Below are 24,476 nucleotides of genomic sequence, written 5' to 3' on the forward strand. Positions count from 1 at the left end.
CTAAACCCAGGGACCTTTTACTCTTAGATAACAAAGTGTGGGGCTGGATGAACACAGCAGGCCAAGCAACATCTTAGGAGCACAAAAGCTGACGTTTCAGGGCTAGGCCCTTCATCAGATTTTAGTCTGCCCCACATGAGGGAACATTCTCGCGTTATCCACCCTACCAAGTTCCCTCAGGATCAGATCTCCACAAGGTAACCTCTTGTTCTTTTAAACTTCAATGCTAACACAGCAACCTGTTCAACCTCTCATAAGCCCTTCGTTCTGGGAATGAGCTAAGTTAACTTTCTCTGAACTGTGTGGAAGAAAACTATATCCTATACAGCTGCAGTTAAACTTTGACTTGGATATCATATTCCCCTTGCAATGAACAATATTTCATCCTGCTTCCTAATCATTTGCTGTGTCTACATACTTAATTTTAAAAGCCTTGTACCACAACACTCAGATGTATTCTGCATTACCATCAGTTAAATAGCATACTGCTATTCTATTCTTCCTGCCAAAATAAAAACGTTGCTAACTTTCTACATTATATCCCTTCTGAAAACTTGTACCCATTCACTTCACCTTGCTATAATACTTTGCAGATCTACCTCATCTTGGCAACTTTACTTTTCTACCTCCCTTGGTATTATCAACTTTTGATCGCATATGTTCGGTACAGTTATTGAAAAAATGAATATGTATTATAAACAATTGAGAAACCAGTGGAGACCCATGACTGTCAACCCAAAAAGAATCTTGTCTTATTCTCTGCTTCCTGTAAGCCAATCAAATCTTCAGACATGTTTATTTGATACCATCTACACCACAAGCTGTTTGATTTGGCTGCTTATAAAATTACAATTGGACATCTAAAGACACCATAACTACTTGTTTCCATCTATCCATTATGAGAGTCACTTTAAAACTAAAAGAACTGCAAATGCTGTAAAATCAGGACCAAAAACAAAGTTGCTGGAAAGGTTCAGCAGGTCTGGCACCATCTGTGACGGAGAAATCAGAGTTAATGTTTTGGGTCCGGAGACCCTTCCTCAGAACTTGATTAAACAGGCTTTCCTATTCATATAGTGTCAGGTCTGCTGGATAACACCATTTTCCAAGTAACTTTATATAACCTCCTTAATAATGGGATCTACAATATTTCTGACAACTGATTTTTAAGGTAACTGATTTTTAAGATTTGAACATATCCTTGTTTCCAAATCCAGTCTTCTGGTACCTTCCCAAAATGGAAGAAATTGTTGGAGATTACAAAGAAAAGATCCTCTATCTGTGCAAGATAATAAAATGTGAGGCTGGATGAACACAGCAGGCAAAGCAGCATCTCAGGAGCACAAAAGCTGACATTTCGGGCCTAGACCCTTCATCAGAGAGGGGGATGGGGTGAGGGTTCTGGAATAAATAGGGAGCGAGGGGGAGGCGGACCGAAGATGGAGAGAAAAGAAGATAGGTGGAGAGAGTATAGGTGGGGAGGTAGGGAGGGGATAGGTCAGTCCAGGGAAGACAGACAGGTCAAGGAGGTGGGATGAGGTTAGTAGGTAGATGGGGGTGTGGCTTGGGGTGGGAGGAAGGGATGGGTGAGAGGAAGAACAAGTTAGGGAGACAGAGACAGGTTGGACTGGTTTTGGGATGCACTGGGTGGAGGGGAAGAGCTGGGCTGGTTTAGGGATGCGGTGGGGGAAGGGGAGATTTTGAAACTGGTGAAGTCCACATTGATACCATTAAGCTGCAGGGTTCCCAGGCGGAATATGAGTTGCTGTTCCTGCAACCTACGGGTGGCATCATTGTGGCACTGCAGGAGGCCCATGATGGACATGTCATCTAAAGAATGGGAGGGGGAGTGGAAATGGTTTGCGACAGGGAGGTGCAGTTGTTTGTTGCGAACTGAGCGGAGGTGTTCTGCAAAGCGGTCCCCAAGCCTCCGCTTGGTTTCCCCAATGTAGAGGAAGCCACACCGGGTACAGTGGATGCAGTATACCACATTGGCAGATGTGCAGGTGAACCTCTGCTTAATGTGGAATGTCATCTTGGGGCCTGGGATAGGGGTGAGGGAGGAGGTGTGGGGGCAAGTGTAGCATTTCCTGCGGTTGCAGGGGAAGGTGCTGGGTGTGGTGGGGTTGGAGGGCAGTGTGGAGCGAACAAGGGAGTCACGGAGAGAGTGGTCTCTCCGGAAAGCAGACAGGGGTGGGGATGGAAAAATGTCTTGGGTGGTGGGGGTCGGATTGTAGTTGGCGGAAGTGTCGGATGATGTGTTGTATCTGGAGGTTGGTGGGGTGGTGTGTGAGAACGAGGGGGATCCTCTTAGGGCGGTTGTGGCGGGGGCGGGGTGTGAGGGATGTGTTGCGGGAAATGCGGGAGACGCGGTCAAGGGCGTTCTCGATCACTGTGGGGAGAAAGTTGCGGTCCTTGAAGAACTTGGACATCTGGGATGTGCGGGAGTGGAATGTCTTATCGTGGGAGCAGATGTGGCGGAGGCGGAGGAATTGGGAATAGGGGATGGAATTTTTGCAGGAGGGTGGGCGAGAGGAGGTGTATTCTAGGTAGCTGTGGGAGTCGGTGGGCTTGAAATGGACATCAGTTACAAGCTGGTTGCCTGAGATGGAGACAGAGAGGTCCAGGAAGGTGAGGGATGTGCTGGAGATGGCCCAGGTGAACTGAAGGTTGGGGTGGAAGGTGTTGGTGAAGTGGATGAACTGTTCGAGCTCCTCTGGGGAGCAAGAGGCGGCGCCGATACAGTCATCACTGTACCGGAGGAAGAGGTGGGGTTTGGGGCCTGTGTAGGTGCGGAAGAGGGACTGTTCCACGTAACCTACAAAGAGGCAGGCATAGCTGGGGCCCATGCGGGTGCCCATGGCCACCCCCTTAGTCTGTAGGAAGTGGGAGGAGTCAAAAGAGAAGTTGTTGAGGGTGACCGCCCAGTTCGTCCCCTCCCCCCACTGCACCACACAACCAGCCCAGCTCTTCCCCTCCACCCAGTGCATCCCAAAACCAGTCCAACCTGTCTCTGCCTCCCTAACAGGTTCTTCCTCTCACCCATCCCTTCCTACCACCCCGAGCTGCACCCCCATCTACCTACTAACGTCATCCCACCTCCTTGACCTGTCCGTCTTCCCTGGACTGACCTATCCCCTCCCTACCCTACCTCCCCACCTATACTCTCTCCACCTATCTTCTTTTCTCTCCATCTTCGGTCCGCCTCCCCCTCTCTCCCTATTTATTCCAGAACCCTCACCCCATCCCCCTCTCTGAAGAAGGGTCTAGGCCCGAAACTTCAGCTTTTGTGCTCCTGAGATGCTGCTTTGCCTGCTGTGTTCATCCAGCCTCACATTTTATTATCTTGGATTCTCCAGCATCTGCAGTTCCCATTATCTCTATCTGTGCAGCCAGTTCTCTTTAAGATCTTTGGATATAGGCCATTGGATCCTGGCACTTTTGCTTTGGTGATAGTGATTACATTTTTTCGAAATGCATTCCTCCCTATCACCTCGTGACTGTTTGCTTATCTTTGGGAAGACTTTCCCCAGTCTCCTGACAAGTAGACAGCTACAAACCATGCGTTCAAAGTCTCAGACGTCCCCGGAAGACTAACACTAGCTTTCGTTACTTTTTTTACCAGTTGTTGAAGTATTTGCCAAAGTTCTTCCAATCTGTTTTTATGCTGCTGGCAACCTTTCCCTGACACCATCCACCTTTCCTTTAACGTAAAAGCCAGACCAAAGACTAATCTTGGGAGGGGCAGGAAAGTCTAACGTTTCAGGTTGGGGCCCTTTCCTACTCCTCAGAAACTGTCTGACCTGGTACGAGCCTCCAACTCCATACTTTATCAACTCATACTTCCAGCATCTGCAGTCCTTGCCATCTCCTAGCCTTTGGGGTTTGTAAAAGGAAAATTAAAAGCAGTTTTTCATTTCAACTGAACACTGATCTTCACCCAGCTAACAATCCTTTTGTAAGAGTTTTCCCTTGCTCACTGGGCCAAAACCAGAATGTAGACCCTCACAGAACTGGTACCTCCCGGCACCACGAGCAACGCTCTGACCTATTAATTCCGAATCGGTTAGGGAAGGATACCCAGACTGAGGATACACGCCCCTGGGCCCGTCCCACCCTGGGGACAGTAGTTGCGGTGGTAACTCTCCCCTCACCAACAAACCCACGGCCACTCGCCACAAGCACCGCGCCAAAGCCCGCGACAGGAGGACACACCCGGCATCGCCTTGCCGCCCCTCATTGGCCGAGGGGTACACACTAGCTCTCCACTCATTGGAGGAAAAAAAACTCCGTCATCCAAACGACCGTTGCCCGCGTGCTCCCACCCCCAACCACCGCGACCCCTTAAGGCCTCGGCCGAGATGTTCTTCCCATTCGCTGAGGCGTACACACCGTCTCCCGGCTCATTGGCGGAAAAGGGAGTAGGCCCGAAACATCAGCCTCGCGACTCCTCTGCTGATGCTGCTTGGCCTGCTGTGTTCATCCAGCTCCACACCTTGTTATCTCATTAGAGGAAACAGTCCGTCATCCAATCCGCACTATGTTCGTCCCCACCCCGCTTCCCGATTGGCTCTCTGGTGGGGGCGGGAACTGCGCTCCTACGGCTCTGCCCATATGTCACTCAGACTGAGGCACGTGCTGTCTTTCTCGCGCGACGCCCGACGCCGGCGCTAGACTTTCTGCAAAGGTCTTTGCCTCTCACCCTCGCTGCCTACCATGAGCGGCTGGATAGGATTGACGTCCACCGGTATAAGACTGGGTTCAGAGATAATGGGAACTGCAGATGCTGGAGAATTCCAAGATAATAAAATGTGAGGCTGGATGAACACAGCAGGCCAAGCAGCATCTCAGGAGCACAAAAGCTGACGCTTCGGGCCTAGACCCTTCATCAGAGAGCCCCTCTGATGAAGGGTCTAGGCCCGAAACGTCAGCTTTTGTGCTCCTGAGATGCTGCTTGGCCTGCTGTGTTCGTCCAGCCTCACATTTTATTATCTAAGACTGGGTTCAGTTGACCGAACGCATTTACCCCTTTATTATGGAGCCGAGGAGGTGTCGTTGGTTAGTTGACAAAAATACTTTAGAGGTTGGCTTTCAGTTAACAGATACTGTGTTGCCTTTGGAAAGGGGGTGGACGGAGAAGTTCTGATTAATTGCTGGGTTGTCGCTGTCTGAAACAGAGCGTTGGGAAAATGCGGACCCCGAGCCGGCGCGCATGCGCGTTTGGAGTCGCGCCGGCGGCTGTGGGGCGGGCATGTGGCTGCAGTACTCAGAGCATGCGCGGAGGTCCTGGAGAAAGGGTGTGTTGTGCGCCTGCGTGGTTGCCGCTCAGGAAAAATGGCGCTGAACCTCAGTCGCAATGGGCCCGTTCTGCAGGCTGCCTATCAGGATGTGGTAAACGACAAGGCCGCTACTGACTGGTGAGTTGTGGTCAGGGCGAAAGAAGATTCAGTAGGTTCCAGATTGAACCTGGATTTTGAGGAGGGGAAGGGAAAGCGGAAGGTTGCAGGTGGTCGGGAGTAGAGGCTCCTTTTCGAGTTTGTTGAAGGTGTAACATTGACTGATGAAGTTTGGTTGCTGGGTGTGGTGTTCGTTTGTGTGGAGAAGGACTCGAGCCTTTCGACGCCGGGGGTTGTTCGGCCCGTTGTGTCTATGGTGCCTCTCCCGATCAGACTTTGACTCTGTACTGTTGCCATGCCTCCCTGTGCACACATTCTGAGAATCCCTACAGTGTGGAAACAGCCCTTTAGCCCAACAAGTTCCACACTAACCCTCTCGGCATCCCACCTAGATCCATCCCCCTATAAACCCACCTAATCTACACATCCCTGAACATTATGGGCAATTTAGTATGGCCAGTCCACCTAACCTGCTCATCTTTGGACTGTGGGAGGAAACCAGAGCACCTGGAAGAAACCCACACAGACATAAGGAGAATATGCAAACTTCACACTGACAGTTGCCTGGGGGGTAAAATTGAACCCAGGTCCCTCATGAGGCAGCAGTGCTAACCACTGAGCCACCGTGCTGCCAGACAACAGTCAAAAATCTTATCTGAATGTCTCCAGTCACCTTAACTCCACTGCCCACTCGGGTTCTAGCTGCCAGCCACTTGCTGCATGAAAGGAAGTTCTCCTCTTGATGTTTTTTTTGTCAATGAGTTTAATCTGTGACCTCTGGCTTCCATTAGTTGCATTGTTTTTTTTGTTTTTATCCAGACTTGGGATTGGATTTTGAATATGATTTTGAATACCTTTGTCAAATCATCTTCCAGTCTTCTCTGAAAATTACGTCTGCAGTCACTCACTTGCAATCACAATCTTATTTCACTGAAATTCTTATCCCCAGAATCATTTATGGAGTATACACTTGTATTTCCAGAAGAGCTGTGCCAAAGCTACATGGTAGATGGATGATAATTTAATGGGATCCAATAATAAATTCTGTTGGGCTTTAGCTTATGAGAATGACCAGGAGGTGTATATTTGTATTTACATTTGAGTATAAATTAAGTGGTTATAATTGCTGATAATAGCCTAAATTGGCCATGTAGTTGATGCAGCGTAAGTTGTAAATGATAGCAAGATGCTGTGCATTGACTTGGTGAGTGAAACTAAATGTTAAAGAATAAATGAGATATGTGAATGGGTAAAGCAAACAAATTTAAGGGGTGGAGTAGAATTGTTTGAATTAAGTTTGGCTTGTTCACATGAATGTTAATAGATTACAACTTGCCACTTGCGGTGCTATTGTAGGTGCAAAGGTAGTGAGGTATAGAATCTTAGCACAAAGCAGAAAAATAAAGAAAACAAAGTTTTATAAAAAGTGAAACATTACTGTCCTCCTTTGTAAGAAGTAGAAAAGCAAAGGAACACAGTTAATAGTTAAACACAATAGTCCATAAGGACCTGGCCACTTCGAGTTTGCACTCAATGACTTGACCTCTCCCCTGTCACTACTCTGGGCTGGCTGCTGTTCCTGCTCCCACTTCCGCCTTGGAGTGCCAGCTACCCTGGGCTGCCAGTACTTGCTGCCTAACAGCCTGCGGCTGCTCTTGCTGCCAAATACCTTGCAGGAGCAGCAGCCCACGTGCATGCTATTCAGCCACCATCTTGAAAGGGATTGGATATAGATCTTGAGGAAGAAAGGGACTTTAGAACCAATGCAATTAGATCCCTGTAAGTGACAGAACAAGTAAGGTACTATAAGAAGGCATATACAATTCTTTCCGTTTTTAACTGTGGAACAGGAAGTCAGTGTAAAGAGTTATGCCAGGACACTGATAAAGAATTGGATGTTTATCAGAAAACCATGAGTATTGATTAATGCACATATTTGGGATGGAAGACAGTGTCATAAAGCATGCCTTAGGGATTTATGTTGGGACATTCCCTGAGATATGTTACAAGTGTAGGCCGTCTTGTGCAAGGGCATAATTACCAAGGTTGCAGAGGATGCAAAACTATGAAACATATTTAACCAAGGAGAATGGTGTAGAATTTCAAAATGACGGAAGAATTCATGGAATGTGCTGATAGGCAGTTGATGAAACTTGGTGTAGAGATGTGTAAAGTTTGGTAGGAAGAACATGGAAAAATAATGAAAAAAAACTTGAAAAGGGGTGCAGGAACAGCAGAAACTGGATGAATAGGTGGAAAAATCATTACAGATGACAGGACAGTTTGAGGAAAAAAATACTCAAGCAGTCAGTATCCAAGGCTTTATTCACAGGACATAGAGTACAACAGCAAGTAGGTTGTGTTGAACTTGGATAAGTTGCTAGTTTGGCCTCAGCTTGCAGTACTGCATCTAGTTCAGTGTGCTGCATTTAAGAATGGATGTAAAGACGGAGATAGTGCAGAAGATGTTTTTGGAAATGTTTCGAGGATTGAGAAATCTCAGATATGAGGATAGATTAAAGAAATCAGATCTGTTTTATTAGAAGCAAAGAAAGCTGAAAGATGTTTGACTTTGGTCAAGGACTGTGAAAGAAGAACTTGAGCTGTTAAACAAACAGGAAGAACAGGAAATCAGGAACTAGTGATTGCACAACACCAGCCACATGGCAAAATTTGCATGCTTTATGCTGATTTGTTCATGTCGCCACTTGGATTTTAGTTTAACTGCCAAAATGCAATCATGAGCACGCTCCATCTGTGATAACAAAGTGTGGAGCTGGATGAACACAGCAGGCCAAGCAGCATCCTAGGAGCACAAAAGCTGACGTTTCGGGCCTAGACCCTTCATCAGAAAAGGGGGATAGGGAGAGGGGGAGGCGGACTGAAGATGGATAGAGGAGAAGATAAGTGGAGAGGAGAGTATGGGTGGGGAGGTAGGGAGGGGATAGGTCAGTCCGGACAGGTCAAGGAGGCAGTATGAGGTTAGTAGGTAGGAAAGGGAGGTGGGAGGAGGGATAGGTGAGAAGAACAACATGTTAGGGAGGCAGGGATGAGCTAGGGTGGCCTTGGGATGCAGTGGGGGGGAGGGGAGATTTTTGAAGCTGGTGAAATCCGCATTGATACCATCAGGCTGCAGGGTTCCCAAGCGGAATATGAGTTGCTGTTCCTGCAACTTGGGGTGGCATCATTATGGTACTGCAGGAGGCCCAGGATGGACATGTCATCTGAGGAATGGGAGGGGGAGTTAAAATGGTTCGCGACTGGGAGGTGGAGATGTTTATTGCGAACTGAGCGGAGGTGTTCTGCAAAGCGGTCCCCAAGCCTCCGCTTGGTTTCCCCAATGTAGGGGAAGCCACACCGGGTACAGTGGATGCAGTGTATCACATTGGCGGATGTGCAGGTGAACATCTGCTTGATGTAGAAAGTCATCTTGGGGCCTGGGATGGTGGTGAGGGAGGAGGTGTGAGGGCAAGTGTAGCACTTGCTGCGATTGCCGGGGCAAGTGCCGGGTGTGGTGGGGTTGGAGGGGAGTGTGGAGCGGACAAGAGAGTCACGGAGAGACTCCATCTGTGACTTTGGTTTGACTTTTCTTGGTGCCACCTCCTAACCTCGACTCCCATTGCTTGAGCAAAGCCTTGCTTTGTACATCTGCAATTTACTTTATGTTCAGATTGTTATTCGCTGATAAGCAATTTAGTATGTGGGCCTGTTCCTAATCACTGATTACCAACAGGTCTACATTGGTGCTTGTGGTACACGGACAACTTGTATTATTCGTTCTGGTTAAACTGAAAAAGCTTATCTAACCCTACAGTTCCTTTTCCACTCTGAGTACTTCCAGCTTCTTAAATGATTTACATCATTCATCTCAAACACTCCCTATGAGAGTGAATTTTGCATGCTCCCAAAGCTCTGTATAAGAGCTTTCTTCTGAATTCCTTGTGAGGATTTTTTAGTGGCCATTTTATAGCTCTTCCTCTCAAGAAGAAATAATTGTTCTGAATCCAGTCCATATGTATCACAGTCTCAATCTGGCTGCACCTCAGCCTTTTTAAAAGAACAAAATCCAAGGTATTAGTCAAGTATTTAAAGTCTGTTGCTTTTTGCGTTCGTTATATTAAATAAGACTTTCAAAAATAAAGCTGAGATGCAGTGTGAAATTATTTTGTCATGCTGAACAAAACTCGGTAAGTCAAAAGGACTGGTGTGAACCTATAAATATTCACAAACGTGAAGTGCTTATATGATGGTTAACCACAATTCACTGCCCCTCTCAGTTGCTTTGACCCCAGCAACATGTCTGTGCAAATGTTGAAATAGAGAATCAATTGTCGTCTGAATTTGACACAGCTGGAGGCACAAAATCTTTTCAGCTATGGTTTGCTGTCAGTGCTGTTTTCTGGTAATTTTATTAAGACAGTGAAGATTTTGTTATTGGACACATGACCATAGCCCAGGTTTTTGGAGTGAGCTTTCTGCCCTGTTGTTCAACTGACTAACTTTCTAAAGTACTGTACAGCAGATGCCACTTGCTTTAGAGAATTAAAACATTAATGGAGACAAACAGTGCAGTTCATCAAGCCTGTCTTCTCAACTTGGATAATCCTGTCAGTGGTTTCCTATCAGATTCCAGATTTCTCCATTTCATGTGAGTTGAAGTCATTGATGGCCTTCGAAAGACCTTCAGTTTTGTTTCTGGGCTCAAGTCATTACAAAATAATTTAGTTTCCGTCTTAAAAGTGGGTTTCATTTCATCATTCTTATCATAATGCAGAGCGCTCCTCACCAAAGATTCTTAATTCCAGACACTGAGTTCAGCTGTGATGGGAGTCAAACCCGGCTCAGAATATGAGCTGAGTTATGAATTAATAGCCAAGTTATTAAATCTTTATTAATAAGATTGCAATAACTATTATTATTAATGGCACCACGCCATCGTCAATCCCTCTTTTGTCAATGTCATTATGCCCCAAATGGTTCAGAGTGCACCAAGTAGTTGACTGCTGGCCATGATTGTAATGTAGGACTCAACAGCCTATTTGCGCTTAGTAAGATCCCACACACAGGCAGTGTTTTGATCACTAATCAATTCATTGAAGTTCTGATGTTTTAAAGTTGAATGATTGAAAACACTATGGGTAAACTATTCCTCTGGTTGGGCAAGCCCAGGACATGAGAATCGAGTTGAAGCTCGGACTGATGAGGCTTGATGTGACTACTCAGTTGGAGAAATGTGTGAAACACTTCAACAGGATTTGTAGTCTGCAATTGAAATCGCTGGTGCGAGGAATGATAGATTTCTGTTTGGGAGTGGTTTCATGACAGCATTGACATTGATCTAACTAAAAGACTATTGGGCTTATAGCACTGAATGGCCTCCTTGTTGCAGTTTAGGTGTGTAGAAGGGCTGAGCAGAACCTCTCCACTGTAACATTATCAACAAAACTTTGGGCAGCACAGATGTCATGCGCAAAATGGTCTCCATGGTTCTAAGAATCTACGATGAAGCATTCTCACTGTTGTTGAATCTGCACACATTAAGTTGTTCCTAATCAGGGTCTGTTGTCTTGCCTGGCGATTGCTCCACATGTTTCTTTTCCAGTGATGTACACTTTTTCAAACTTCTCTCTGCCAATGTAATAGCCCTTTATCATGCTTTGTATGCTCACATTCCTGACCAAGCTCCTAACACTACTTTGAGTGAAGAAGGGGATGACCAAGTATCAGAGCCTGTTTTTAAGGAGGAAGGCTTCGGTCCTTAAACAGGTTGGTTATAAAATAGCTCCTCTATTGGCCTGACTTGCTCAGTTAATTTAGTTAAAGTCTGGAAGTCTGCAAAATTCTGAGTGGTTTTGAGAAGGAAGTCAATAAGGACTTCCTTCTGGTAGGAGCGGATACAATGTTAAGATCACAGATAAAACCTGCTCTTTGAATGCAGAGCTGCTATGATCTGTGAAAAAGTGCTGGAAACAGACTGGAAAAGGGAATTGAGTAATGATTTGAGAATTAAAGTATTTGCAAAACTAGGGTAAAAGTAGTGTGAAAATTTAGTTTACACACAGTCAACAGGAAAATAGCAAGTTTGGGGAGATGGGAGGTCCTATGAAGCCCATGATTTCTCTTGGTGCCACAAGCATGAAGTCAACTGAATAAAAGCTGAGCAGTCTGCTACATGGAAAAATCTGATACTACTGGGCCTGGAATTGCAGTTTGTTTGAAGTCATGTAAGTTCTCCTCCTTCCAGTGCAAAGTAGTAGCAGAGCTGAGTAATGGTTTGTCACAAGCAGGTGGACACCCAGCACTCAGCTGCTGTGACAGATCTTTAAAATTTTGAGTCTCCGTTTGACAGACACTAGTCTGTACAATTTGGCTAGTTCATGCTAAGTCAGAGGAACACTCAGTCTGCCACGGTTCTGATTCGTTCCTGTATTTTCCTCTAATGTATCTAGCGTGGCAGTTAGAGGCTGTTGGCCCAGTATCAATTAAGGCCACTGTTGGAGACAAACAAAACCCCATAGTGCTAATCATCGAGTGGTTGCAACACTGTTTGCTGTCTTTTGAATGAGGTGAGAATTTCCTGGCTTACGGGGACTGAGATGGCAGGTTTGCATTTGAAGTGTGGCCTGTTTGAATTGGCCATCATTAACTGAGAATGTGGTGAACAACATTGCCTATGTATGTAAGTGTTATTGGAATAATGCCAAGTGATGGCTGCATATGGCAGCATTTGTCAATGCAGCTCATTTCCTTTCAAGAGCTGGGTGCTCTCTATAAGGATGAGAGGAAATCTGATTGTCTTGTTTTCTGTTTTTCAGGGCACTTTTTACATATGAAGGCAACAGCAATGACCTGCGGGTGGCAGGGACTGGAGGTGAGGTCACTTCATCTACTTGTCATCTGTGGCTGGTACTTATCAGGTTAACATAGTTAACATCACTGTGAAATGAATGGAGTTCTTGGTTCGACACTGGACTAGTTAGAGTTGATCTGCCCAGATGCAATAACAAGACCTTGCTGCCTGAGGCTAATTGTGTTTTGTCCCTTTGTGAAATACTTGTTTAATTGTACCCAGACCAGATGGACAACACCTCTGGGTTCAGAAGATGATAGCTGGACGCAATTGATGAGGCATTGGTGATGATCTTTCAGGAATCACTGGAGTCCGGGAGAATTGAAAAATGGCAAAGAGGCACCCCTGTTTAAGAAGAGAGGGAAACAAAAGATAGGAAACTATAGACCATTTACTCTGACCTCTATCACTGCTAAGATTACATTCAGTTTATTATTAAGGATGTGATTATGTAGTACTTGGAAGTGCACGGTAAAACAGGGAGAGAGTCAGCGTGATTTCATCAAAGGGAGGTCACATCTGACAAATCTTTTAGAATTCTTTGAGGTGGTAACGAGCAAATTTGACAAAGAAGAGCTAATGGATGTGATCTGTTTGGATTTCCAGAAAGCCTTTGACAAGGTGCTGCACAGGAGGCTCTTTGTGTGGAGCTGATGGCCTAGTGGTACTATCACTGAACTGTAAATCCAGGGACTCATAATGTTCTGGGGACACGGCTTCGAATCCTGCCATGGGCAATGGTGGAATGTGAATCGGATAAAATTTCTGGAATTAAAAATCTAATGATGACCATGAATCCATTGTTGATTGTTGGAAAAACCCACCTGGTTCACTAATGCCCTTTAGGGAAAGAAACTGCCATCCTTCCCTGGTCTGGCCTACGTGTGATGCCAGACCCACAGCAATGTGGTTGACTCTGAAGTGAATTAGGGTTGGGCAATAACTACTGCTTAGCCAGCAATGCCCTCATCCCATGAATGAATAAAGCATATAAGACCCCATGGTATTAGGGGCAAGGTATTGCCATGGATAGATGATTGGCTGACTGGCAAGAGTAAGAGGTAAAGGGATCTTTTTCAGGATGGCAGCTGGTGACTAGAGGAGTTCTACAAGGGTTTGTGTTGAAACCACAATTAATCACGTTATATATTAACCATCTGGATGAAAGAACTGAGGGCGTTGTTCCTAAGTAAGCAGATAGCCCGGAGAAAGATGGAAGAGCAGTAGTGTTGAGGAAGCAGGAAGGATTTGGACAAGCCAGAAGAATGTTCAGAGAAGTGACAGATGGAACATACTGTAGGGAAGTGTAAAGTTACACACTTTGGTAGGAAGAATAAAGGTGTAGCCCATTTTCTAAATGGGGAAAGCTTCAAACACTTGAAGCATAAAGGGACTTTGAGTCCCAGTTCAGGATTCTGTTAAGGTTAACATCGGTTCATCTGGCAGTTAGGAAGGCAAATGCAGTGTAAACATTCGTTTCATGAGGGCTTGAAAACAAAAGCAGAGATGCACTACTGAGGCTGTATAAGGCTTTGGTCAGATTGCATTTGGAACATTATAAGCAATTTTGGGCCCTGGATCTAAGGAAGAATGTACTGGCCTTGGAGGGATCCAGAGGAGGTGAACACGAATGCTTAAGGTCTCGACATGAGAAGTGGTTGAGGACTCTTGGTTTGAACTCCATGAAGTTGAGAAGGATGAGGGGGAATCTGGTTAAGACTTTAAAAAAAAAACCGAGAGGCCTGAATAGAGTGGATGTGAAGATGATGTTTCCATTAAAAGGCTTAGGACCCAATGAGACAGCCTCAGAAGACAGATGATGCTTCAAACTGAAATGAGCAGGAATTTGTTCAGCCAGAGCGTGGTGAACCATGGGACTCATTGCCGTGGAATTACTGATTGTAGTTAAGACAGATCAATACTTAAATTAGTAAGGGAATCAAGGGTTCCAAGAAGGGAGGACAATAGGGTTGAGAAACGTATCAACCACGGCACAGCAGACTCAATGAGTTGAATGGCCTCATTCTTCTATATCGTATGGTCTTGGGTGAAGATGAAGGGAAATGAATTTCAATTCTATCTTTGGTCAGCTTCTACATAGTGGTAACAGTGCCCTGGATCTTTTCAATCAGCGTTTTTTTTTTGTTGTTGTAGCCCTGAAACAACCAGTGGGTGACCATTACATAATACTTCACTGTTAACCTGTCAAGGTTAATGCCTCATCTAGCTCACTTAAATTTCCCTCACTTGTCAACCCTGGACAGTACATCTCTTTTTACCACACATCCTTTTCCAGTGAGTCTTCCATTGATCAATGATTCCCCCAGCTTCTTAGCAAACCATCTCTTTCAGACATGAGATTAGGTTCCCCCTTTCATGCAGCTTTTCAGACTGCTTGTCTGAGCATACTGTCTTGGAAGAGCTGCTCATATATCCACTTAAACTTGGGAAGGCAGGGGCAATTGTCCGTTCATAGCACTGAGACAGGCCCTTTGTCCCTAACTTTTATAGAATCCCCAGAGCATGGAAACAGGCCCTTTGACCCAAAAAGTCCCCACTGACTCTCGGAGCATCTCACCTAATCTACACATCCCTCAACACTGTGGGCAGTTTTCCTAGCCTGCACATTTTTGGACTGTGGGAGGAAACCAGAGCATCTGGAGGAAACTCAGAAAGACACAAGGAGAGCCTGAGTCCCTGGCACTGAGAAAACAGTGCTAACTACTGAGCCACCATGCCACCCTCGGCACTCGTCTGTGTCAACCAAAATGTCCATCCGCGCTTATCCCATTTCCCTGCACGGGGTCCTTGTCTTTTCAAATCTTGCCCTTTGAATGTTGTTTATCCTCAATCACTTCTGCTGGTAGCTCATTCCATACGCTATATTGCCACTAATTTCATGCTCTCTCAGGCTGAGCAAAGCTTTTTAACAAACTTGGTGTCCTCTTTGACTTACAGCCTCTAACCCTGTAACTTCTTCATCGATAAGGCTGCCACCTTCTCGTCCTTTATCAGGATGTGCCATTATTATTAAATCCAAGTGTCAAGCTCCTCCCTTGAAAGACCAGGAATCTAAGAATGTGGCTGTGCACACCTCTTACACCGAGTTTACTTTTGTCTTTGTCAGATGGGGGCCTTGAGGAGTTGGTGGATGAACTAAACAGTGGGAAAGTGATGTACGCTTTTTGTCGAGTGAAAGACCCCAATTCAGGATTACCCAAATATGTCCTCATCAACTGGGTAAGTATTGAATTACAGCACTGTTATCCCTCATCTCAAGTTAATTTGATCGTTTTCAGTAAAGGATGATGGTGTGTTTTTCTTACTTGAAGGTGATTGGTAGATAGTCACTGTGCATGTGAAATTTTGATAATGCAGTGCCAATGCAGAGGCACTCTTGAGCCTAGTCCTGCTTTGCACGTTGCCTGGGATTTAACCTTTTGTGTAGTTACCAGAAACATAGTTATCTACTCTTGCATATATTTATGCTGTGTGTAACATGGTATCACTACAAGTCAGTTTTATCTCCTTTCTTATTTTAGAATCTGTTTCCAAGAGAGCCATGATGTTGAAAGCAGTGTTTTCTGTCCATTTTTGAGGGACACATGGTACTAGGTGATAAAAAGCTGCAAATGTGTGTGATGGTGCTGTCACTTGAAGAGGTTATTTTTCCTTTTATTGAAGAGAAGTTGAAGGCAGAGATGCAGATCTATTAGGAAACTGTTGTGAACCCTTGGGATTATTTGTAAAAGTTGGGACAAATGGAGTCAACTTTGATGTGGTCAGCTCTCTCAGACCAGGCTTTCTAGTTTGAACTGAAAATTTAAAAAAAAACAGTTTTAAGCAGAAGCCTTTGGGGTTTCAAAAGAGTTGGAAGCTTTAGTTAATGTCTCCTAGCTGCTACTTTACCTGAATCTTTAGTGATGTTTTGTGAGTTTACCAAAAGTTGTTATCCTAAATTCTATCTTCGTTTTGTTCGTGTTTTTACTACAATGTTTAAATAAATGTGTTTTTTTTTAACATCAAGTAGTTTGACCATCCATATTGCACTTGGAACACAGCACTTCACATCTAAAGAAATAGCATCTCAAAATGGAGTTGTTCGTTGGTTCACCGAGCTGACTGCTTTTCATGCAAACGTGACAACATCAATGTTATGTAGCCTCCATTTGAGATGCTGGATAACAAAGTGTGAAGCTGGATGAACACAGCAGGCCAAGCAGCATCTCGGGAGCACAAAAGCTGACGTTTCGGGCCTAGACCCTCCTTCACCTCTCTGAAGGGTCTAGGCCGGAAACGTCAGCTTTTGTGCTCCTGAGATGCTTGGCCTGCTGTGTTCATCCAGCTTCACACTTTGTTATCTTGGATTCTCCAGCATCTGCAGTTCCCATTATCTCTCCATTTGAGGTGCTGTTGTTCTAGCCCACTCTGCATTAGTATGGTCCAGTCTGTCATGGTGGGCAGTCTTGTTTCCAGTTTTATACCTGAGTGGTATGTGGATGGTGTTTCGTATATCGCATTTGTCTTGCTTATTGTGTGTATGGGGTCTTAGTCTTTGAGAGTAACTGGCGAAGTGTGGCTGTAGGTTTGTGTGCTGCTCTTATTCTAAGAGGTCATAGGAGTCTTGTCAGTTCTGATGTGTTCCTAACGTAGGGTAGGGTATCTAGTGTATTGAGCCCCACGAAACACTGCGAAAAGCACTACATAGGACAGATGGAGGAAAGCCACCACCAGGATATATTGAAAATGAACTCGCAACAAAATGGCACAGCCAACTCTCCCTTGTTTCATTACACTGTTGACCGAGAAGGACAATAGTTTGACTGGGACAAAGTTACACTACAAGGATGAGCAAGACAAAGACACGCAAGAATTCCTGGAGGCCTATGGCATAAAACTGGGTACAAGGCTGCCCACCATGACAGACTGACCATATAAATTCAGAGCTGGACAGAACAACAGTGCTTCAACAGAGGCTACACAGCACTGACTTCGTCACTTAGAAAAGAGACAAAATATTTGCATGAAAAATAGTCAACTCGGCAAACCAGCCAACAACTCTCACTGCAACCCAAGCTGCAGACTTTTGTTTTAAAAAGTTAAACCTTCTCAGAATATGTTGAGGGGTCTGGTTTGGTCCGTAGTGTTTTATCAATGATAATGTGATTCAGACTGCACAAGACATTGACATCCACCCTTATTTACTTTGCCTTTCTTCAGACTGGTGAAGGAGTGAAAGATGCCAGGAAGGGGTTGTGTGCCAATCATGTCAGTACTGTGGCCAACTTTCTAAAGGTAAAGTGTAATCAAGTTTTTAATCTGTCAAATATGGCAGTGCAAGGTGTTCAATATAGATCCGAATGTTTGTCTGTTTGACTTTTGTTTATGCCTTGGCTAATTTCCTCTTCGGTCACACTTTTGTTACCTTTTAATTGGGACCATTCCAATGCCCTCCTTGCGCACCTCCCACTTGGTACTCAATTGTTGACCTCACTCCTCCAAAACTGCTATGTTATCTCAGCTCTAACCAAGTCCTGTTTGCTTATCACTCCAGTGCTTGCTAACCAAATCTGGCTTCCATTCCAGCAAAATTCCACTTTTAAATTCTTATCCTTGAGCTCCAGTCCCCTGTTGTCTCACATTTTTTCAATTCCTTGAACTCCTGTAGCCCTACAAACCATCGAGATATCTTGTTTCTACAATTCATGTCTCATGCACGTCCCTGATTTCCTTCACCTCTATTGCCTTAAGCCACCTAGTCACTAAACTGTAAAATTCCATCTGCCTTTCAAAACTGACCTCTTTGACCCAGTTTTGGCCCACCTGACCAATGACTGTTACATTTTTCAGTGTTTAAATTTAGTTTGTTTACCTTCCTGTGAAACTATTTGGCACATTTCACTTCATTAATGTGAGTTGGTGTCAAATGTTTACTTTTCTCCAGGGTGCCCATGTTACTATCAATGCCCGTGCTGATGAGGATGTTGAACCTGAGGTCATTGTTAATAAAGTGGCCAAGGCCTCGGGCGCTAACTACAGTTTTCATAAGGAGAGCTCCCGCTTCCAGGATACTCAGCCACAGGGCCCTGTGGTGAGTTTGTCTTGTCCTGCTTTCTCTTGTAAAGGGCGTGCGCAAAATGAGTCTAAATGACGGTTGGAGGTATTTAGGATTTGGTATTCAATGTAATGATTGGAAGTAAAAGCAGGTGAGAGATTGGTATTCTGTGATTGAGTTCTACCTGACCCCCTCCAATACACGTTGCTGTGATGTTAACCTTGAGTTTCCAGGATGATACTCTGCACTTTTTCGTATGCAAAGTGACTAGATAGACCATTACAGATTGTCTGCCTATGTGTTCTGTATTCAGTTACAGATTCGACACACAGCAGCACAGAAACAATTACTAGCATCTCAAAGCAGACCAGTCACAGAATTATGTACTGAACATAGAACTGCACAAACGTAATACAAACTGAACACTGCACGACATCATGGAATCAATCCACCTGATGGGGCAAAAATTTAAATACTATGTACAAACAATTCCGCCTCATATGTAAAAATGTTGAATTTTTGAATTTCATTCTGGATACTACAAATTAAGTTCATCTATTGGGTATAGAATGTTAGGACAACGTAAGGATCTGATAGGTTTTTTCTTGCAGAGGGTGGTGCATTTATGCAGCGAGCAGCCAGAGGAAGTGATGGAGGCTCATACAGTTACAACATTTTAAAGGCATCTGGAAGGGTGTATGAATAGGAAGTGTTCAGAGAGATATGGGCCAAATGCTTGCAAATGGGACTAGGTTAGACTAAGATGCCTACTTGGTGCAGACAGTTTAGACCACTGGGTATGTTTCTATGCTGTATAACTCAATGACTCTATGTTGAGTATTTGAAAGATATTTTGATGGAGTGCTGAGTAAAAGCCAGCCCTTGTCCCATCCACTGGAAGGACATGAGCCTGTAGTCTACAACATAAAGGGGCAAGAGGGCTGGTAATGGTGCCTCGTACCGTTCTTGAGATGGTATTTGTCAGACTTGTCATCAGCACACGCTCACCTCATAGCCTGAGAGTACATAGCAGTTGCTGTGATTCCTCTGGCAGAAGGTATAGATCTGAGCACAGGACATGATTACAACTGTTTGTTTGACAGCAAGGATTAATGATTAGATGATGAGAAACCTGATGCTCTGAGCTGTCCCTTCTCAGACCCAACCCTCTTAACTGGCCAGTGACAACAACAGAAAGTGGGTTCACGCTGATGATTATATGGATTAGCAATTCATTATTACAATTGCATTCTTCTCTGCTATTCTCTTCCTTCAGGGCTCTGTTTATAAGAAGACTAATGCAATGTCAGAAATACAAAGTGCGAACAAAGCGAGTTTTTGGGCACAGACCCAGGTAAGGATTTGGTTATGTGCACAATAGGATTGATGCTGGACATGTGACTACAGGTCATCACTAATCCTGAGGTTGTACATTCAAATCCCACTACAGTGGGTTGGCCATCTGGGTTGAGTGAGAAAATTCTGGGAAGAGGCTGGTTTTAAAGTAGTGGGATTATTGAGCTCTTACCGTATGTGTAATTCTATCATCACGCCAACAGCTTCAACTAGTCACCTACTTGCTGTCCCAGCAGTGTTGAAGGCTTGAATGCTGAGGCAGTATGTGAGACAGAGGTAAGAAATGCTGGCCTTGTTAGTGGATGCCTATTCCTTGTTTCTAGTGTGAAAGGTGGTAGGATTGGAGCAGTTTTTACCCCCTGGCCGTGCTTGAAACCTTGAACCTGAGCTGTAACCGGACAACCTTGCAGCAAACAAATAATAAAAAACTAACAGCTCATACCTTGTACCACAGATAGATGAAGAAAAGCGAAGAGAAGAAGATAAAAAGAAGGCGGCGCTGGAACAAGAGGGCTTAGAAAAGGAAAGGAAGGAGAGGGAACGCAGAGAGTCTGAACTGAGGGAGCAGCGCTTCATGGAGAGATCTAGTCAGATTGACCAACAAAAGTGAGTTATAGCATCTTGTCATCTTTACTTCTGTGGATGAGAGCAAAAGGGCCTGCCGCTGTTAGATTTACAGCATTAAAATGTTATGGACCAGACGAAATTCCCTCAAAATATAATCAAAAGATAGTCTAGACCATAATGTTTTCTTATTTTGAAGGCAAGTGTAAGGGATTGTGTTCCAGATGCAATTCAGCTTGTCAAACTGTCAGACTTGAAGCAAAACGCACTTTATTCATAGACTTCAGTTAAAATATAACAGGAGAAATTGGAATAACAACTCTCTTGGAAAACTTAAAGGAATAAAAGATTATTAACTGGTACCAATTAACTGTTCCAATATAGTAATACCCCATAAAGACACCCTTGGAAAAAGGCAATGTTCTAAAAATAGATGATCTCTCAGGTAATTCTCCAGCCCCGAAAGGAAAAAAAATCGAAAACCAAGAGAAGCAGGGAGATATGTACTGCAGCTTTCAAACCCAGCTTCAAGACTGCAGCAGCAACTGCTACTAAAAACTAAAAATCCTAGTCCTGTGGGAGCTCAACCACACCCATTCAGGCTGCTTTACTTATTCCTATATTTTGTTTTAAAAATCCCCAAGACCTGAAAATGGGTTTAATGGATTTCAACAAACAGTTTGGTATCTCTGCTTTAAAACCCCTCTTCGAAGAAAGACGGGACAAAATATGCCTAAAAGTCATAATAGCATTGTGCCTCTTTCCCTGCCACCCTCCACAAAAAAATCCCCTCAACACGCAATAGCTTTGTTTTAAAAACCTTTAGCCTCATGCTGTTAGTCCAGTACAATACATACGCATTACATTGACTCTGAGCATGCAGATGTGAACTAGTACATGTAGTCCTTCCCAGTCTGTTTTTCCCATGCTGAAAGCACCGAATCCTCCTTCAAAGCTCAAGGTTTCCTTCTAAATGGTCGCATATTTATGTTGATATTCAATTTTCTAGTAAAATACCCAATAGGTCTTTCTGTCTTCCTGTATTTCTTGCAATGGTACAGCACCAATGCCCACATCACTTGAATTGATAGCCACCTTGAATAGTTTTGTGTAATTAGGTGTAGCTGACACTGGGGTAGCGATTATCACTGCTTTCAGGTGTCAGATGCTTTCTGAAAGTTCTCCTTCCATTGAAATTTTCTGTACTCCTTCAATAAGTTAGTCAGTGGAGCAACCATACTGCTTAGTTTGGTACAAACTGCTGATGAAAATCATGCAGTCCCATAAATCTTGGTACTTCCCTCTTCGATGGTACAATGGCCCTTGTTTTCACATCTAGTGAGACCATCTGTCCATGTCCAGTAACGTGACTTGGGCTTTTGTGATCTTTGTTGTAAGACCATAAGACGAAAGAGTGGAAGTAAGGCCATTCAGCCAATCACGTCCACTCTGCCATTTAAATCATGGCTGATGGCCGTTTTGACTCCACTTCCCTGCACTCTCCCCGTAGCCCTTGATTCCTTGTGAGATCAAGAATTTGTCGATCTCTGCCTTTGAAGGCATTTAACGTCCCGGCCTCCACTGCACTCTGTGGCAATGAATTCCACAGGCCCACCATTCTCTGGCTGAAGAAATGTCTCCTCATTTCCGTTTTAAATTTACCCCCTCTAATTCTAAGGCTGCACCCACGGGTCCTAGTCTCCCCACCTAATGGAAACTGCTTCCCAACATCCACCCTTTTTTAAGCCATACATTATCTTCCAAGTTTCTATTAGATCTCCCCTCAACCTTCTAAACTCCAATGAATACAAACCCAGGATCCTCAGCCGTTCATCGTTTGTTAAATCTACCATTCCAGGGATCATCCATGTGAATCTCCGCTGGACACGCTCCAGGGCTAGTATGTCCTTCCTGAGGTGTGGGGCCCAAAATTGGACACGGTATTCTAAATGGGGCATAACTAGAGCTTTATAAAGCCTCAGAAGCACATCGCTGCTTTTATATTCCAACCCTCTTGAGATAAATGACAACATTACATTCGCTTTCTTAATTACGGACTCTACCTGCAAGTTAACCTTTAGAGAACCCTGGACCAACACTCCCAGATCCCTTTGTACTTCTGCTTTACGAATTTTCTCACTGTTTAGAAAATAGTCCATGCCTGTATCCTTTTTTCCAAAGTGCAAGACCTCGCATTTGCTCACGTTGAATTTCATCAGCCATTTCCTGGACCACTCTCCTAAACTGTCTAAATCTTTCTGCAGCTTCCCCACCTCCTCAGTACTACCTGACTGTCCACCTATCTTTGTATCATCGGCAAACTTCGCCAGAATGCCCCCAGTCCCTACATCCAGTAATTCAGTGAATTTATCTGAACTAAACATATCCACTTCGTCTTCCACCTGCTCTTTGTTTGATCAAATGGTTGAGAAAAATAAGTTCCTGATAAATAGAACTTCAGCTTCCTTATCCTCATTCTTTGATTTCTTCGTTGGCCCAAACGTTACCTGATTTTTTTTTTTCCCCCCGTCTGCATAGATGCAAGTGGACCTGCTGAGCTTTTCCAGCAACTTCTGTTTTTGTTCCTGATTTACAGCATCTGCAATTCTTTTGGTTTTTATTTAGCACTTTACGTAATGCTGTGGAGGCACCAATGTTGTACTGGGGTGTGCAAGGTGAGAAGCCACATGGCACCAAGTCATGGTCCAGCAGGTTTATTTGAAATCTCAAGCTTTTGGAGTGCTGCTGCTTTGTCAGGTGAAGTGGCAAAGGGGCAGCACTCCCAAAGACTGATTTCAAGTAAACCTGTTAGACTATAACTCAGTGTCGTGATACTTAAGACCTCAGTTGCCTGATTTTCCTAATTGACTTTTCAGCCACGGAAAGCATCACTTTCACCTGAGATTGTAGCTGCATCATTAAGAAAGATAAACTGTATTCCTGGTATTGAGAATTTCTCTATTATTCCTACCACCACTATTCATCAGACTCTCCAATATCACTGTATATAATGGAACACTGTACTTCTCACCATAAATTCGCATATTACTACCTTTTCTGGCAACGCGCCCTCTGAATTACATATCTCCTCATGTCTCACCATTGAAAATTGACTTGCTCCCGTATCTCTCAACATCTTCATTTGTTTGCCTGCTCCTCCTGGCATGCATAAGTAAACCTTATCCATGCAAGTAAATTCTTCAGAGAGATCTGGCACTTTACTCCCCCAACCAACCCCTGATCAAGCTGTACAGTCTTTTGCAGCTTTTTAGCTTCCCTTGTGCTTTCCTTCACCACTTCAACGAAACTTACTGTTTTCCCACATGCATCTTCCCAGTTCTTTTTCTAAACCACCAACACTGTGACATTGTGTGGCTTACTATTATTGCACGGCAAACAACTGCACTTTTTATACGATAATGAAATGTGAGGCTGGATGAACACAGCAGGCCAAGCAGCATCTCAGGAGCACAAAAGCTGACGTTTCGGGCCTAGACCCTTCATCCACTTTTGTGCTCCTGAGATGCTGCTTGGCCTGCTGTGTTCATCCAGCCTCACATTTTATTATCTTGGAATTCTCCAGCATCTGCAGTTCCCATTATCTCTGCACTTTTTATACTACTTTTGTCCCCCCTCATGGGTTTCCTTTTCAGTCCTGAGATGAATTTTTTTTCCTTTATTCATTCGTGGGATGAGGGTGTTGCTGGCTAAGCAGCATTTATTGCCCATCCCTAATTGCCCAGAGGGCAGTAAAGAGTCAACCACTTTGCTGTGGGTCTGGAGTCACATGTAGGCCAGGCCTGGTAAGGATGGCAGTTTCCTTGCCTAAAGCACATTGTCAGGAAAAGCCCATCTGGTTCACCAATCAACAATTGATTCATGGTTGTCATTAGATTCTCAATTCCAGATTTGTATTTATTGAATTCACGTTCTACCATCTGCTGTGGCAGGATTTGAACCTGGGTTCCCAGGACATTGTCTGTGTCGCTCAATTAACAGTCCAGCAATAATACCACTAGGCCATCACCTCCCTTCAGTGAGATCACCTTCTCCCTTAATACCTGAGGATTTCTCCTTACCCCAAAGTCTATCCCTCGCAGATTGAAATTGATGTCAGAAACCAAACTTTGATTTCTGAATCAACTCTTAATCGTCCGCCACTGCTGCTAATTTTGTCGCTTTAACTCCGCTCTCCACATGATTTCTCACTACTTCAGGAAGTAATTTTATTTTTAAAAATCCTCCAATACAATTA

The 24,476-nt window shown here is 44.3% G+C and overlaps 1 protein-coding gene across 3 annotated transcripts in view; it reads left to right on the plus strand.

Annotated features, from left to right (window-relative positions):
* Positions 1 to 5,272: 5,272 nt before the first annotated feature.
* The window catches only part of dbnlb (drebrin-like b), a 40,080-nt gene continuing 20,876 nt past the window's right edge, over positions 5,273 to 24,476 (plus strand). For 2 of the 3 annotated variants that reach the window (XM_048522826.2, XM_048522827.2), the window contains exons 1-7: positions 5,274 to 5,417; positions 12,212 to 12,267; positions 15,374 to 15,486; positions 17,467 to 17,541; positions 18,191 to 18,337; positions 19,578 to 19,655; positions 20,112 to 20,263. In XM_048522826.2, coding sequence (XP_048378783.2) covers positions 5,335 to 5,417; positions 12,212 to 12,267; positions 15,374 to 15,486; positions 17,467 to 17,541; positions 18,191 to 18,337; positions 19,578 to 19,655; positions 20,112 to 20,263 — 704 coding nt within the window. In that variant the 5' untranslated portion in view covers positions 5,274 to 5,334. Of the gene's footprint in view, positions 5,418 to 12,211; positions 12,268 to 15,373; positions 15,487 to 17,466; positions 17,542 to 18,190; positions 18,338 to 19,577; positions 19,656 to 20,111; positions 20,264 to 24,476 lie in introns of all 3 variants that reach the window. The other variant, XM_059641144.1, reaches the window with a different exon arrangement.

Source organism: Stegostoma tigrinum, chromosome 40, assembly GCF_030684315.1.
Source record: "Stegostoma tigrinum isolate sSteTig4 chromosome 40, sSteTig4.hap1, whole genome shotgun sequence".
NCBI classification, from domain to species: Eukaryota; Metazoa; Chordata; class Chondrichthyes; order Orectolobiformes; family Stegostomatidae; genus Stegostoma; species Stegostoma tigrinum.